Source organism: Echinococcus granulosus (assembly GCF_000524195.1).
Source record: "Echinococcus granulosus chromosome Unknown EG_S00004, whole genome shotgun sequence".
In the NCBI taxonomy this organism is placed as follows: Eukaryota; Metazoa; Platyhelminthes; class Cestoda; order Cyclophyllidea; family Taeniidae; genus Echinococcus; species Echinococcus granulosus.
Genome location: NW_020170384.1, coordinates 1,821,158 through 1,833,490, shown reverse-complemented (window position 1 = coordinate 1,833,490; position 12,333 = coordinate 1,821,158). Strand labels below are relative to the sequence as shown.

Below are 12,333 nucleotides of genomic sequence, written 5' to 3'. Positions count from 1 at the left end.
TCATCTAACCTGCTTATGTCTTTCCAGAACCACCCGACTATCAGTGGATTGAATGGTAGTATCAGGTTTCTCGTAGATCCTTTCCATCACGAAGGTGTGAGTGGAGGTCACCGCTTCTAGGGTTCCAACAATCAAGCACACACGCTCCAAAGTGCCTAGAGGGAGATCAGGAGAGAAAAAAAACTAAGGATTAGACAGTTGCAGCTGAGGTTAAGAAGGCAATAGCATAGAGGCGACATCGTAGATGCTTAATGATATATGGCCGTGAAAAATGCTTAAGATATGATAAGAAGAACGTGAAGGAGTCAGCAAGACACAGATAACGCGACAGACAGGGAGGAATGGACAAGCAAGGAGAGACAGTAGCGAACTCACTGAGACAGGTATAGGAGGGTAATGATCGGTCTGTAATTCTTAAGCACATTCCCCACAAAGGGGGTAGGTAAATAATTCACATAACATCTGCCTGATAAGCCTTCAGCCCAACAATTATTTATTTGTCAAAGTTTTTGGCAAAAGAAATTAGTTGGACGTTTTATCTTTAGTATACAATTCAGCCCTGAGAGTAGAGGGAATTTATGACTTAACTGCTTCAAAACGATTGAAAAGTAACTAATTTCCTGTAAGATTAAGCCGAAAGAGTAAGGCTTGAACGACGAATGATTTTTTCTACTCTCTAAGTCCATTTCTTCATTTAATTTGGAGTGGTAAAATGAAGGAAATTCATCGTCAGAGTCCTCGGTATCCCGTAGATTTCCTAACAACTACACCTAGCCCTTTAAAACAGTTAGCACTTGGGATTCTCATTTGTGGTTTCATGTCAATTACGGCTGCATTTTATTGTAAATACATCGCAAACGTTATCTGAGGGTTTTTAAAACCAACAGAGCAAATTTTTCCCAAATTAATGGACTGTATTAAGTAAACTCATGTTTCCTCAGTTGTAGTATCCAATCCATCCGCAGGATTCATTCGAAAGCAGGGGCAGAACTAATTACCCTTTGTTAGAGCAGCATCAAATCACAAAAAAACATAAAAGCCATTTTGCAGTTTACGATATAAAACCATGATAGACAATGTTAGCTACTTGGATACATTTATGATTCGGTGAAAACATCGAACAGACAATTTAAGTGGAGCTATTCACATTTCGTGCCTCCATCAAAGTTATTTTTGCTGCTGTACAGCTGCGACGTGGAATCGAGAAGGTTTGTCTATCTTGGACCCTACAGACGGAGACAAAGAATAAGGTGGGTATGAAGCTAGCAAGTTGCCGCGCTAGACTGGAGGGAAAATGAGATGAGGACGTAATGAAGACTGAATGAAGTTTGTGCTATGGTGCAACAGATCTCACCACATTCACAACCAAAGCCACATAGACAGTGATGGGGGGAACAGGCGAAGTCATGTCAAGAGATGGCGTCTTTACCTCGCGTTCGATAAGGACGCGACAGAGACGATAACTGCAATTCAAGAAAATTAAGATTAAGATATTCGTATTTTACATATCTAGCATCGATGTCAAATTATATATTGAGGAAATGGCTCCAAAAGAAAACAACAATGTGACAGATACCCCTACCGGTAGGCTTTGGATCGCGTACCAACTTCAAGAGTCGCTGCTACAGCGTTTTGCCCTCTATCGACAATCATGTCGAAGATGCCAAGCTTGAATTTGATGTCTACCGTAATCTACTTAAATCTTAATTACATCTTCGCGGCCTGTGGTTACATAATCATAAGCAACCTTGAAAGCACATAGGTATATCTTCTCCTACCTTGCCAACACTTATGCGGAAAAATATACTCAGGGCGAGGTGAATCAGCAGCAGTTGATACTAAATACGTAAACAACAAGAGACAAGAAAACTGCCCCTGCTGTAGGGAGATAGCTCAATGCTGGTTATGTGAAGAGGATGGGCAGTATCCGAAATCTAGAACACGAACTCCAGACCTAATGGCCTTGACGAGCCAATCGAAGACCAGGACACATCTCATATTCTCCTCCGGCCAGAAAATTTCACCCAAAATATGGAATAGAAAAATGTATTTCTTAATCTTAAGCAAAAGTAGATCCTTTCAACGACTAAACTAGAAAGCACAGCATATTTCATCCTTACGAATGTGAACGGTTCTTAAGTAAACAACTCTGACATTATTTCCGAGTTTTGCGCATCTTTGGTGGAAGATTTTAATCATCACGGCAATTAATAATCTTTCGCATCTACAATGAAGATACACTAAGATTCGTGAGTTGATCGAGAAAATTCGTTTTTTTTTCAAGCTCCCTTTATCAATTGTTGAATACATGGAATCAACAAAGAATACTTAGTTCGAATTTAGGCATACAGAAGACTTGATTGTCTAAGCTTGCAGAAATAAAGCCCCCTTCAAATATATAAACAGGATGAAACTTAGCCCTCTGATAAGGGACGTTATTTAATTGAGAGCACTGGCGCATTAAAAGTACATTCACTGCAGAAGTCCTCTAAAAAGTGTAGAGTAGCCCTAAGTTTGGTATTTCGTAAAATTACCACGTCGGCATTGCCAACTACCGGCTATTAATCAAAGTTAGCAACATAAGTCGCAAATTATCACATTTTTCTCCCATAAAACTCAAGGTATTAATCAACATAGTACTCGATAGGCATTTGATGGAGAGGATCATAATCTACACTGAAGCGGTGATTTAGTACAACTAGAAAACATAGAGATTGCGGTGTTTTTGGAGGCAAAAGCACAAGAACTTGTTAGACGGGCTCACAATTGGTAGTAGACTGAGACTTAACTCCACCAGGGACGACTGCGCAGTTTGAAATAAACGCAATGAACACTTCCTAGGGTGGCTTCACTCGACACTCCACTTAAAGCCAGTTTCCTAGGAAATTATTACACAAATATTTAGCTAATGAAGCTTTACTGCATTGGAGGACGAGGTGCAAATGTCGTGGGTACATCAGTAAGACAAGTGAACTCAGCAGACAGATCTGGGGTGTATTTCAATTATGACCTGCGACGCGGAATGAAAAACAGACAAGACCATTTTATTTTTGAAGTAAAGCACACATACACTACAGGGTTGTGAGCAAACGCCTCAGCTCAGCCGACATTGCTAGGAAGGAGATATAGCTAACATAGCTCATAAGAGAAAAGTACGACCAAAGAGATTGGGTTGCGTTTGGAAGAGACGCAAACGCTAGTTATATCAGCAGATGCATCTGAACTCAGATGAAGCAGAAACACTGCGGGCAATTTGGTTGACAAAAAGGTTTTAAGCATAGGCAGTATCAACAGAAACGGCGGTAGAGGTAGCGCGGCTGACGGGGTAAGGGAGAGGGAGACAGCGGGCGAGCAAGCGGACAGGATGACGGGGAGAGAGCTAGGGAGCAAGAAAAAAAGGCACAAGCGTTTCACAGCGCGTACGCGCTAGCGAGAGCGCGTCCGTTCGCGCAGTGCGGATGGCATACGGAAACGCAAAGGCGTCACGATAACCCTCCGCTCCCGCTCCCCCGCCCGTCTCTCTCTCGTTGTATCTCTCATCGACCAGTAGTAAACGCGAGCGCAGTTGGAAAAAAAACAACATCCAGCACACGCACGCGGGACGCGGAGCGAGAAAAAAAAACTAATTACACGGGCATTCGGACGGTAGAGGAGCTGCACGAAAGGGTGCGTGTGTGTATGCCACCGATTTAACGCATGCGCATACCCACGCACACACGACCTTGGCTGCTTCAAGGTCATGTTGGCGGCTGCAGCAACGCAAGTTTCTCCCCTCTCCTCTCTCGCCCCCAAATCCTTCTCGGTCTCCGCGGTACAAGTCCTTTCTTCATACCAGAAACGTGGGGAGAATTGCCCCCATTCATGTATGGGAATGATCTCGTGTAACCATGTCCCGAGTAGGATGAGACCACACGCATTGTGGAATCATCCTAGGTGCATGCTGGCACCTAGGATGATTCCCAGCAGTTTAGAATTGCTCCCTCGCGGCACCAACCGTCTAATTGGCGTTCTGGAGGGAGAGGTAAGTGCGCATGCTCGGTATTGTCGGTTGTGAAGGCGTGTTCGTCACTACTCAAAACCGGTTTCAACACTCGCAAATCGCCCTTTTCGTGCGTGTGAATTTAAACAGATATGTAACAACGCGACATTGACTTAGCAAACTCTATTCTTGGACGTAACGGTTCATGATTAAGAAGGCAAACAATGAGGAATTTCCCGATAACTGAGTATCTAACCGAGTGATTAGTAAATCAGTGAAATACTCAGGAAAATTCCCATTTGTGTTCCAAATTTGTGCAGGGAGTTCTGCCTGTAGAGAAAATGAACACCAAATCTGACGTCATTGTGTTTAGGAAAATATTCGCATCGTCGGGATGCTTAGTGCCGTTGTTTAGTTTGCTGGCTCACCTCATATAATGGGATTTACTAGCGGCCAAAACGGTGCTTACTCGACGGTTAGTCGGAAGCCAGGCGGTTTCCAATATAACCAGAAAAACAGGACACTACTCGGTCCTTCATTAGGCTTTACAAACTGTTTTTTTCTTGGTGAGAATAGGGAGTGAGATTCGTCATCAGGCCAAGGGACAAGAATGTCAACTCCTACCTCCTAGGAGTTAAACATCTCTGCATTCTACGCGATGACGAATGGTGGATGGGGGAAGACGGAGGTGGAGGGCGAGGCTAATCCACACTCAATGTCCAAAAAACCGAAACAACATGTTTGTGCGTAAGGCCCCTCTCCTGTCCATGTCATTTTCACAACTGAACGCTTTACTAGGACCATCTTGGATTGACTCACGTTAGTCACCAGCAGAACTTTTAACACTTGCATTAACGTGACTCCACGTAGGAGGTACATATAAAAAAGACAAGTCTTGGACGCTGATAAGACTATTTGTGAGATGTGTGCAAGTTTAATGCAGAAATGAGAGGTTAATCTGATTCTAGATTAGCATGAGAGAGGGTTAATTCCCATGTAACAAAGTGTAGACATTCGGATGGACCCACAACTTTTTAGACAATAAAAATTGGCACCCGAATCAACAACCGGTGTTTCTACAACTTTCCTCATCGTGATTAAACGATACTTTGCGGTTATAATCCAATACCTGCTAAAAGTTAGATGTTCTTGGAATGTCATCGTCCATTTAGAAGCACCCGACAGTTCCGTTCAAAGGATCGAGAGAAGATGATTTACTTCCGCAATACTGGCTGAAGAAGTAAAAAACCACTCGGGACGACCGAATCCAACGGCGTTGCTATCTAATGAAGCAAATCTCGTTAACGATACAGCCTTTCCAATAATCCAGCAGTTCCCATTAATCAGCTCTATCAACCGACCCTAAAGAGCCCGCCTGATGAAATGATATTTTAATGCCGAAGCAGCCCAACGAGAGAATAAACAAATACATTTGAAAGCAAAAAAGAGTATGACGTGACAACAACTGCCTAGCTGCCACATTTAAGTGCGCATTTTTTTCAGGCTATTGTGTAAATGCATGAATGGAATTAATTAGCATTTGCAGAAGTCCATGACGGGGCACGCATTTCAGGTGAGATATCAAGACGAACCGCTCTCCTCGAGTCCTGTTAGAATGGGGGCCTAAGTGGACAATGACACTCACTGTGTGCATTGTGCGGACATTCGTACTTAACATTTCACCGATTGGGTGGAATTTTTACGGCAGAGAAAACAGAAATGCACTATTCCAAGGATTTTTCGCTACCGGAGTTTCAAAGAACACACGATCAACACAACCTGCAGAAGACAAGTTATACCTAAAGTTAGGCTGCTCAAACCACAAAAGTGTAATCATTCTGAGCACATCCCACATCTGGTCTATTGTCATGCAATCAAAAGTGGAGCAACCAGTCCTTGTGGACAATAAAAAACCCGTGTCACGCATACATGACGCCAGTAGCAAACGAATTAAAGGCACTTGTAATGGGGATGCTGAACCTCATTTTTGGTTATGATCTGTTTACCATAGTAGAAGAATCCTTTTTATAAATATACGACATAGTTTGTGGGAAACTACTCATAATTTAACAAAGGAACAAAGGTCTCCACCCCAGGATTGCAGTGTCATTCCAATAAGTTACGTAAGCGTCTATTAAATTTTAAGTCGTGATCTATTAGCTGTATCAACTAAAATAAGGAATGGAATGCAAAACAATGCGCAATGTTTCATTGACTTGTCTAAACCAATCCGCAGAAATTAAAATTGCAGGAAATACTGGTGAAAACCACTTGTTTAAAACAGGCATAATTGCTTCAAATTTCGCAGCAGACGACGTCAAAGGCGTTTGACACATGTTTGCTACGACAAGGTGATAGAAGATGCGTATTTTCGCCAAGACCCGCCAACGAAACCATTAGCATGGGATCATTATAGAGGAAAGCACCAGAGACAGCCTGTGCACTTACACGGTCACCGCTTCAAATAAAGCACTTAACACCTGCCACAATTTTGAATGTAACAATACGAACGACAGAAGCGATATTCATTTAAGAAAGCACTGGAATCCTAGAGATCTACTTCAAGTTGTGGTTAGGAAATGACTGTGAGTTTTAGATACGATGGGAACACACAGATCTGACAATATTCATCTGCGGGATTCAACACCAACCTGGCAACTGTCATTTGCAGATTGGCAGCAGAGGTCGGCCGTTGATAGGTATATGTACCCTCTAGCTGGTAAACAGACAATGCCATTATATTTCTCATGAAACAGCTGATGAATAGGTTGGAACTTAAAGGTGTGAACAGCAGTGGATTCGATCGGTACAAATTCCACCGTGCTGGGATGCAGTAATGGCAAAGATAAAGCACTCTAGGAGAATCTATTTCTATAAAAGGCCATTCAGAACAGTTAAAAAGTCTTCTTGCCCTTATTGTCAACTTGACGTTTAATCGGGTGTAGGAGTGGATGAAATGACATTACAAGCATCGAGAAAGAGTGGTTCAGAAACTACCAGACATAGAGATAAACAAGCCTGTTGATTTCGGTTTCCTGTCCGTGTTTCGGTACCCCTACCGAGACGATCGAAACAGGGGATAAAGCAGGAGGCTGACACCGCAGCACATCGTGTTCATGCTTCCTCAGGGCAAACGTAAATCCACTTTGCTGATTTCCTCACCCCCTGTCAATCACTGCTGCCAGTTTATTGATGGAATTGTGTAAACAAAGAAGGCATCCATCCCTACGCACACACGAAAAGCAAGGGAAGCGTGTGCATGTGTGACTTTTTAAAGGATTAAATGACAAAAATCTCCGTTTTTGTTCATCACATACGTGCACACCCACCCACACATACAGTTTGAAATTTTCACATGAAAGTTTAAACGAGAAATCGAAGTTTCTAAGAGTCACAGGTGCAATCAAATGACGTTGCAATGGGCCAATTGTGGAGAGGCGATAAAAATCCTACTGCTCCTCACTACTTTCCCCGTTTATGAACCCCAAATAAAATATACCTCTGAATTGAGTATAAGCTAAGTGCAGTAATTCCACTTTGTGAGTTAAGGGTGATACTTTCCCCTCCAGCTGTGAGAGAAATGAGTGTATCATTTAAGCTCTACAAGAGTCAGGACCAATTCACTAGGAAACTCACAACCAAATCACATAAAGTATTCTACCGTATAAACAACAAATTTACTGGAGCCTTAAAAGTTCCCTCTTGGTTGTTGGTTAAGTAAATTTCTGCGATCCGGTTTATAAATAAACTTATTCTACAGCAGACTAAAAATACTTTACCAAAACCGCTTCTCAATGTAAACAAGTGTCTAAATATCCGCCTCTTGACGTCATTCTGCTCACATAAGTTGGGTTTTGACCGCCCATTTTGCGCTAAATGCTTATAAAATTGCGTTTAGCTCTACTTCCCAAAAAACCATCAAAACCCTGCTCATGACCCATTGCAAATGTGCAAAAATAATAGGTAATTGCTGAAGTATTTCCTGGGCCACTTCAATGACTAAGCCTACAGTCTTCTGGAGAACAATGGAAGGTTGCCGAGGCGTTAAAATGATACACCCCAAGTGCAAATGGAGGATGTAACGGCTAGCCTTCCCTCTCTCAATACGTTCGAATTAGTGAATTTAGTGAGAACAATAGGCTAGATGTGAATCACCATTTCAACGAATGTAGCCTGTCAGAAAGATTTCAGCAGTAACCGAGAGGAGAGTATACCATCTCACACTCAGGACTTACAGAGAATCAGATTTTGCTAGCTAGTATTCGAAACGTAAATTTCATAACAACTAGGAATTCAGTGGAAAATCAGTTAATGTATCCCAAATATTGATGCTGATTCAAAATATATTGCCCAAAAACTAAAGACATGTAAGTAACAGCTAGACAAGATTTCAAACGTGACACAATGTTTTAAACTTTGTGAATATGTCTGCAATAAGATCTAGTATAACTTAGCAGACTAAACTGACAAAGAACACATGTCCCATACATGTGACGCCAGTGATGAATGTAATTGAGTGCACATATGTATTTCATCCAATATAAAGTAATTCCTACAAAGCTAGACAGGATTCAAAGAAAGATCCTATACTAGAGGAACTGATCGGGACCCAAAAGTGTTGGGATACCAAATAAGGAAATCGCGAAGTCCAGGGAACGTCCCATAGTCATAGTCCGTAATCAAGCGCAAGCTTGTTCATCCGAACTAGCCCACGGCTATGGCAAAAGTAAAAGTGGGATGATTTTTTTGGGAAGAGCGGGTGGGATGAATCTGAGGGTGCTAAGCATTTAAAGTTCCCAAATTAGAACAAATTCGCACTTAAAATGCCTGATGTCGACCCGCAATGCGGACATTTGCCTAACTGCATCACAGCTACAGCAGGGAAAAGCAGCACCTCCTTCACACCAGCAGGCTTGACTGCTTAGGTGTAGGAAAGTGGGTCCTTACACAAGGTTTGGGGCGATCTTGTTCCTCGTAACGGGCGATTTTGCATTCCTAAAATGGATTTGCTAAGCCGATAGTTGGTCTTTCTGACAGGCAAGACATTTACACGAGAAATGCAAGGCGAGAGAGAAAGAGACGTGTCCTTTTCCTGCCATTAACCCACCACTTTTGCCTCTGCGCACTGAATTCGGCAATAAGAACAGTTGTGTGAAATGACGATAAAGAGAGAGAAAAGATGGAGGTCAAATATTATGAGGCACTCAGCCTAATTTCCCTCCTTTTCGTCCTCAGATGCAAATGCAGAAACGAAAGAAGAGGCTATTGTTTACGCATCGGTAGCGGAAGCGGAATGTAGAAAACCGCTAGAAGGTTATCATTAATAATTGAATTGAGAATGGGTAAAATGAAAATACGGTGAATGCACAGCTTGTAATTCATTTTCTGGAACAATGCATTTAATCAGAAAGTTTTTGATAACCAAGGTGAACAGGATAAATTGAGATGCTTTTCCCAACGAAACATCATAAGAAAGAAGGACTTAACGTAACCACTTGAAATATTGAAGTGGGATAAGTGACTAGCATTACAGCCTGATTGGGAACTGAAGCAGCTCTTCTGGGTCTTAACGGGAACGTACTATCAGGATATTACCAAATACAGCAAAACAGGATTGTCTAAATAATCTCCACCCAGTCTTTCAAAACTAGACACGAAGGACGTGTGGGAAAACACAGTCGGAGAAAATAATTTCAATGGAAAATGAATAAGCTCCAAACGGAGACCAAAATCCACGTGCTCAGCAACACTCGTAGGAAGTCAACCATGATTGGGAATTAGGAATAAGAGGGGATACCTTTACGAAAAAAGAAAAAAACTGCGCCTGCAGATTTCCTAACGAAGAATGGGGCAAAGCAAAACTACTTGAGTCAGTATTGGAATCCGATTGAAAATTGGGTCTAAATAAAGAGCTAAAAATACTTTTTACAGAAAAGTGGGCATTTAAAGTATTTACAATAATAGGATATCAAGCATTGACAGCATTCATAAATGCGAGAAAGGAATGCGCAGTTTCAGAGAATTGGTGTATCAAGATCCCTGTGCCACCACCCTCTCTACTTAAAGGTGTCAACGGGAGTCCTATGACTTAGGTCGAGAAAAATTTAAGGTAACGGACATACAAAAACAGTCACAAGAAGACAAAACAGATTAACGTGCAAACAAACTCGGATATTAAAAATAGGGAATGATGCAGCGGTCAAGGGTCCATTGTAAACGCAAGGGTTGCGGGGTACGCTGTTTCGGTTAAGATGCGCAGAACAAGTGTAGGGGTAAAGAAATCAGAGAAAATAGCCTAAAAGTGTGCAGAATTGAATTTAATTATAATTTAATATCCTCGTGTGAACTTCATTAAGCTGCGCGGAACAATAAAAGTTTAGGAAGATCTAAATATGAGAGAGGAGACCATTATAGGCACGGAGACCAAACTGTACCAAAATGGTCCTTTAATTGTTTGACAAACTTTGATTGGCATTAAGAAATGGTTTTGCTAGTAATTAGGTGAACAGACTTTTGCACCATAGATCAAAACCAAAACCATGCTTATTTCGCTATCGATGTAGGCGAATATATATCTTAGTCAATGGTGAGATGGGCAGCTAGAAATGAACGCTAATGGAACTGTCCTGAAGCAGGGTTAGTTGCGGCCGCATGGTTGGAAGAACAGGGATTCACAAAACTGAATGCTGAATAAATTTGACATAAGGAATGCCCGGTAGAGTGAATCAGGTGGGCTGGTGGTATATGTATTTCCTCGGAAGTGAGGGTCTATTGTGAAAGCCATTTAGTGGAAAATAGACCAAAAAGCATCTAAAATCTACATAAAATATATGTGAGCAACGCAGTTTAGCTGCGCTTCCTTTGGTTAACTACCTTTAAATGCAATGATTGACGTGTGTATCTTTATATACGTCATTTGGGATAGAACACTAAATTTTATAGATAAAGCAATATAAATTTAAAAAAAAAACAGCCGTAGAATAGACGTCTTAATTAAATTTAACTGAACTATGATTTCGTGGTATACAATTCTCGAAATAAAAGAAGTCTTAAAGGAAACACTGGACACACTACTAGATCAAGATGCAAGTATTTGGAAAAGTCAAACTGAAAAACACTGTCGATGGAAATCGAAAAATATACGAAAAATCTTTACCTGGGTAGAAATCATTCCGTTTAGATATTTTCACCTTGGCTCCACTTTCTTTTTGTATTCGCTCAATTGCTTCCCCGTCTTTTCCTATGACAGCACCGGCAGCAATCGAGGGAATCAGCACCTTTAGGTGAACTGCTGATGCTAAAGTAAAGAAAGCAATAATAAACGCAAAAATCAAGTCTTTAAACAAAAAAATACAAAAAATACAAATACTGACGATAAGTGAAAAATGTGTATACACCACCATATGTAAAATAAACAACACCTAAAACAAGTGAATTGTATACTTAACCATACACTTAAAACAACCTTATATAGGTAAAAAAAATAAATGCGCACAAAGAGAGCGCAAACGTCATACATTATCCTGTTTAACTCATAATTACAAATAGATCAAAGCAAGGCTAGAACAAAACTAAGCTACACGGGCCACAAAAATGCTATTATTTACAACATCATAAAACCAAAACAATTCCAACTAAAAAGCTAACGCTACAGGGCTAATTGAGACTATAAGATTACAGCCATTCGTGAATTCACAGAAAAAATTATCACAGCACCTCCGCAGTTTGGTCGTTTTGAGCTACACCCTGATTCAAAGTGATCGTCAGAATGGCGTTTTCGTGACTCATTGCTATCATCTGATCCGGAATTACTCCCCGTCATGACAAACTGTAAACAAAACAGAGTAGGAAAAAGAGCATCCGAATTGCCGCTTTTGTTTGGTCGCGCTATAACTAAAGGTCAGTATTGGTAATGTAACATTTCCTTTAATGTGTAAAAATCAGGACACACAGGATACACACCGCTAAAAATTAGAACGATAGGTAAAATTCGCAAGAGCTTTGCTGTTTACTTTTTTAAACGTACCAAATGTAAGAAGACTGCGAATATAATAAATAACCTATATTTGGAGTGCTTTGATCATATATACAAGGAATGCTTAATAGTGGCTCTATATTTACATAGGTCTACATAACTGCTACCAAAGAGACCTTAAATGCGGATTAAGCAGCACGTAAAAAGGTAAAATGCAAAAAAGGAAAAATTTTTGTTACTTTAGGCTGGTTTGTTATAAACGCAAATAAAAATAATATTTCTACTGTTGTTACTTTGTTTTGGAGCCCAACAATTCTTTTTGTGTCACGTGCTTTTATCTTAATGGACAGGCTTCTTTGGTAGACTTTACTTTTAAGTC

The 12,333-nt window shown here is 40.9% G+C and overlaps 1 protein-coding gene across 1 annotated transcript; it reads right to left on the bottom strand. All coding sequences in view use genetic code 11, as the record gives it.

Annotated features, from left to right (window-relative positions):
* Nucleotides 1-11,801, bottom strand: EGR_01171 (RNA-binding protein Nova-1; the record flags this gene model as incomplete). Its single annotated transcript, XM_024490420.1, has 5 exons — nt 1-183; nt 1,355-1,463; nt 1,583-1,682; nt 11,136-11,276; nt 11,696-11,801. The coding sequence occupies 5 exons, from the start codon at nt 11,799-11,801 to the stop codon at nt 1-3; spliced, it is 639 nt and encodes a 212-aa protein (XP_024355239.1).
* Between the last annotated feature and the right edge of the window lie 532 nt (nt 11,802-12,333).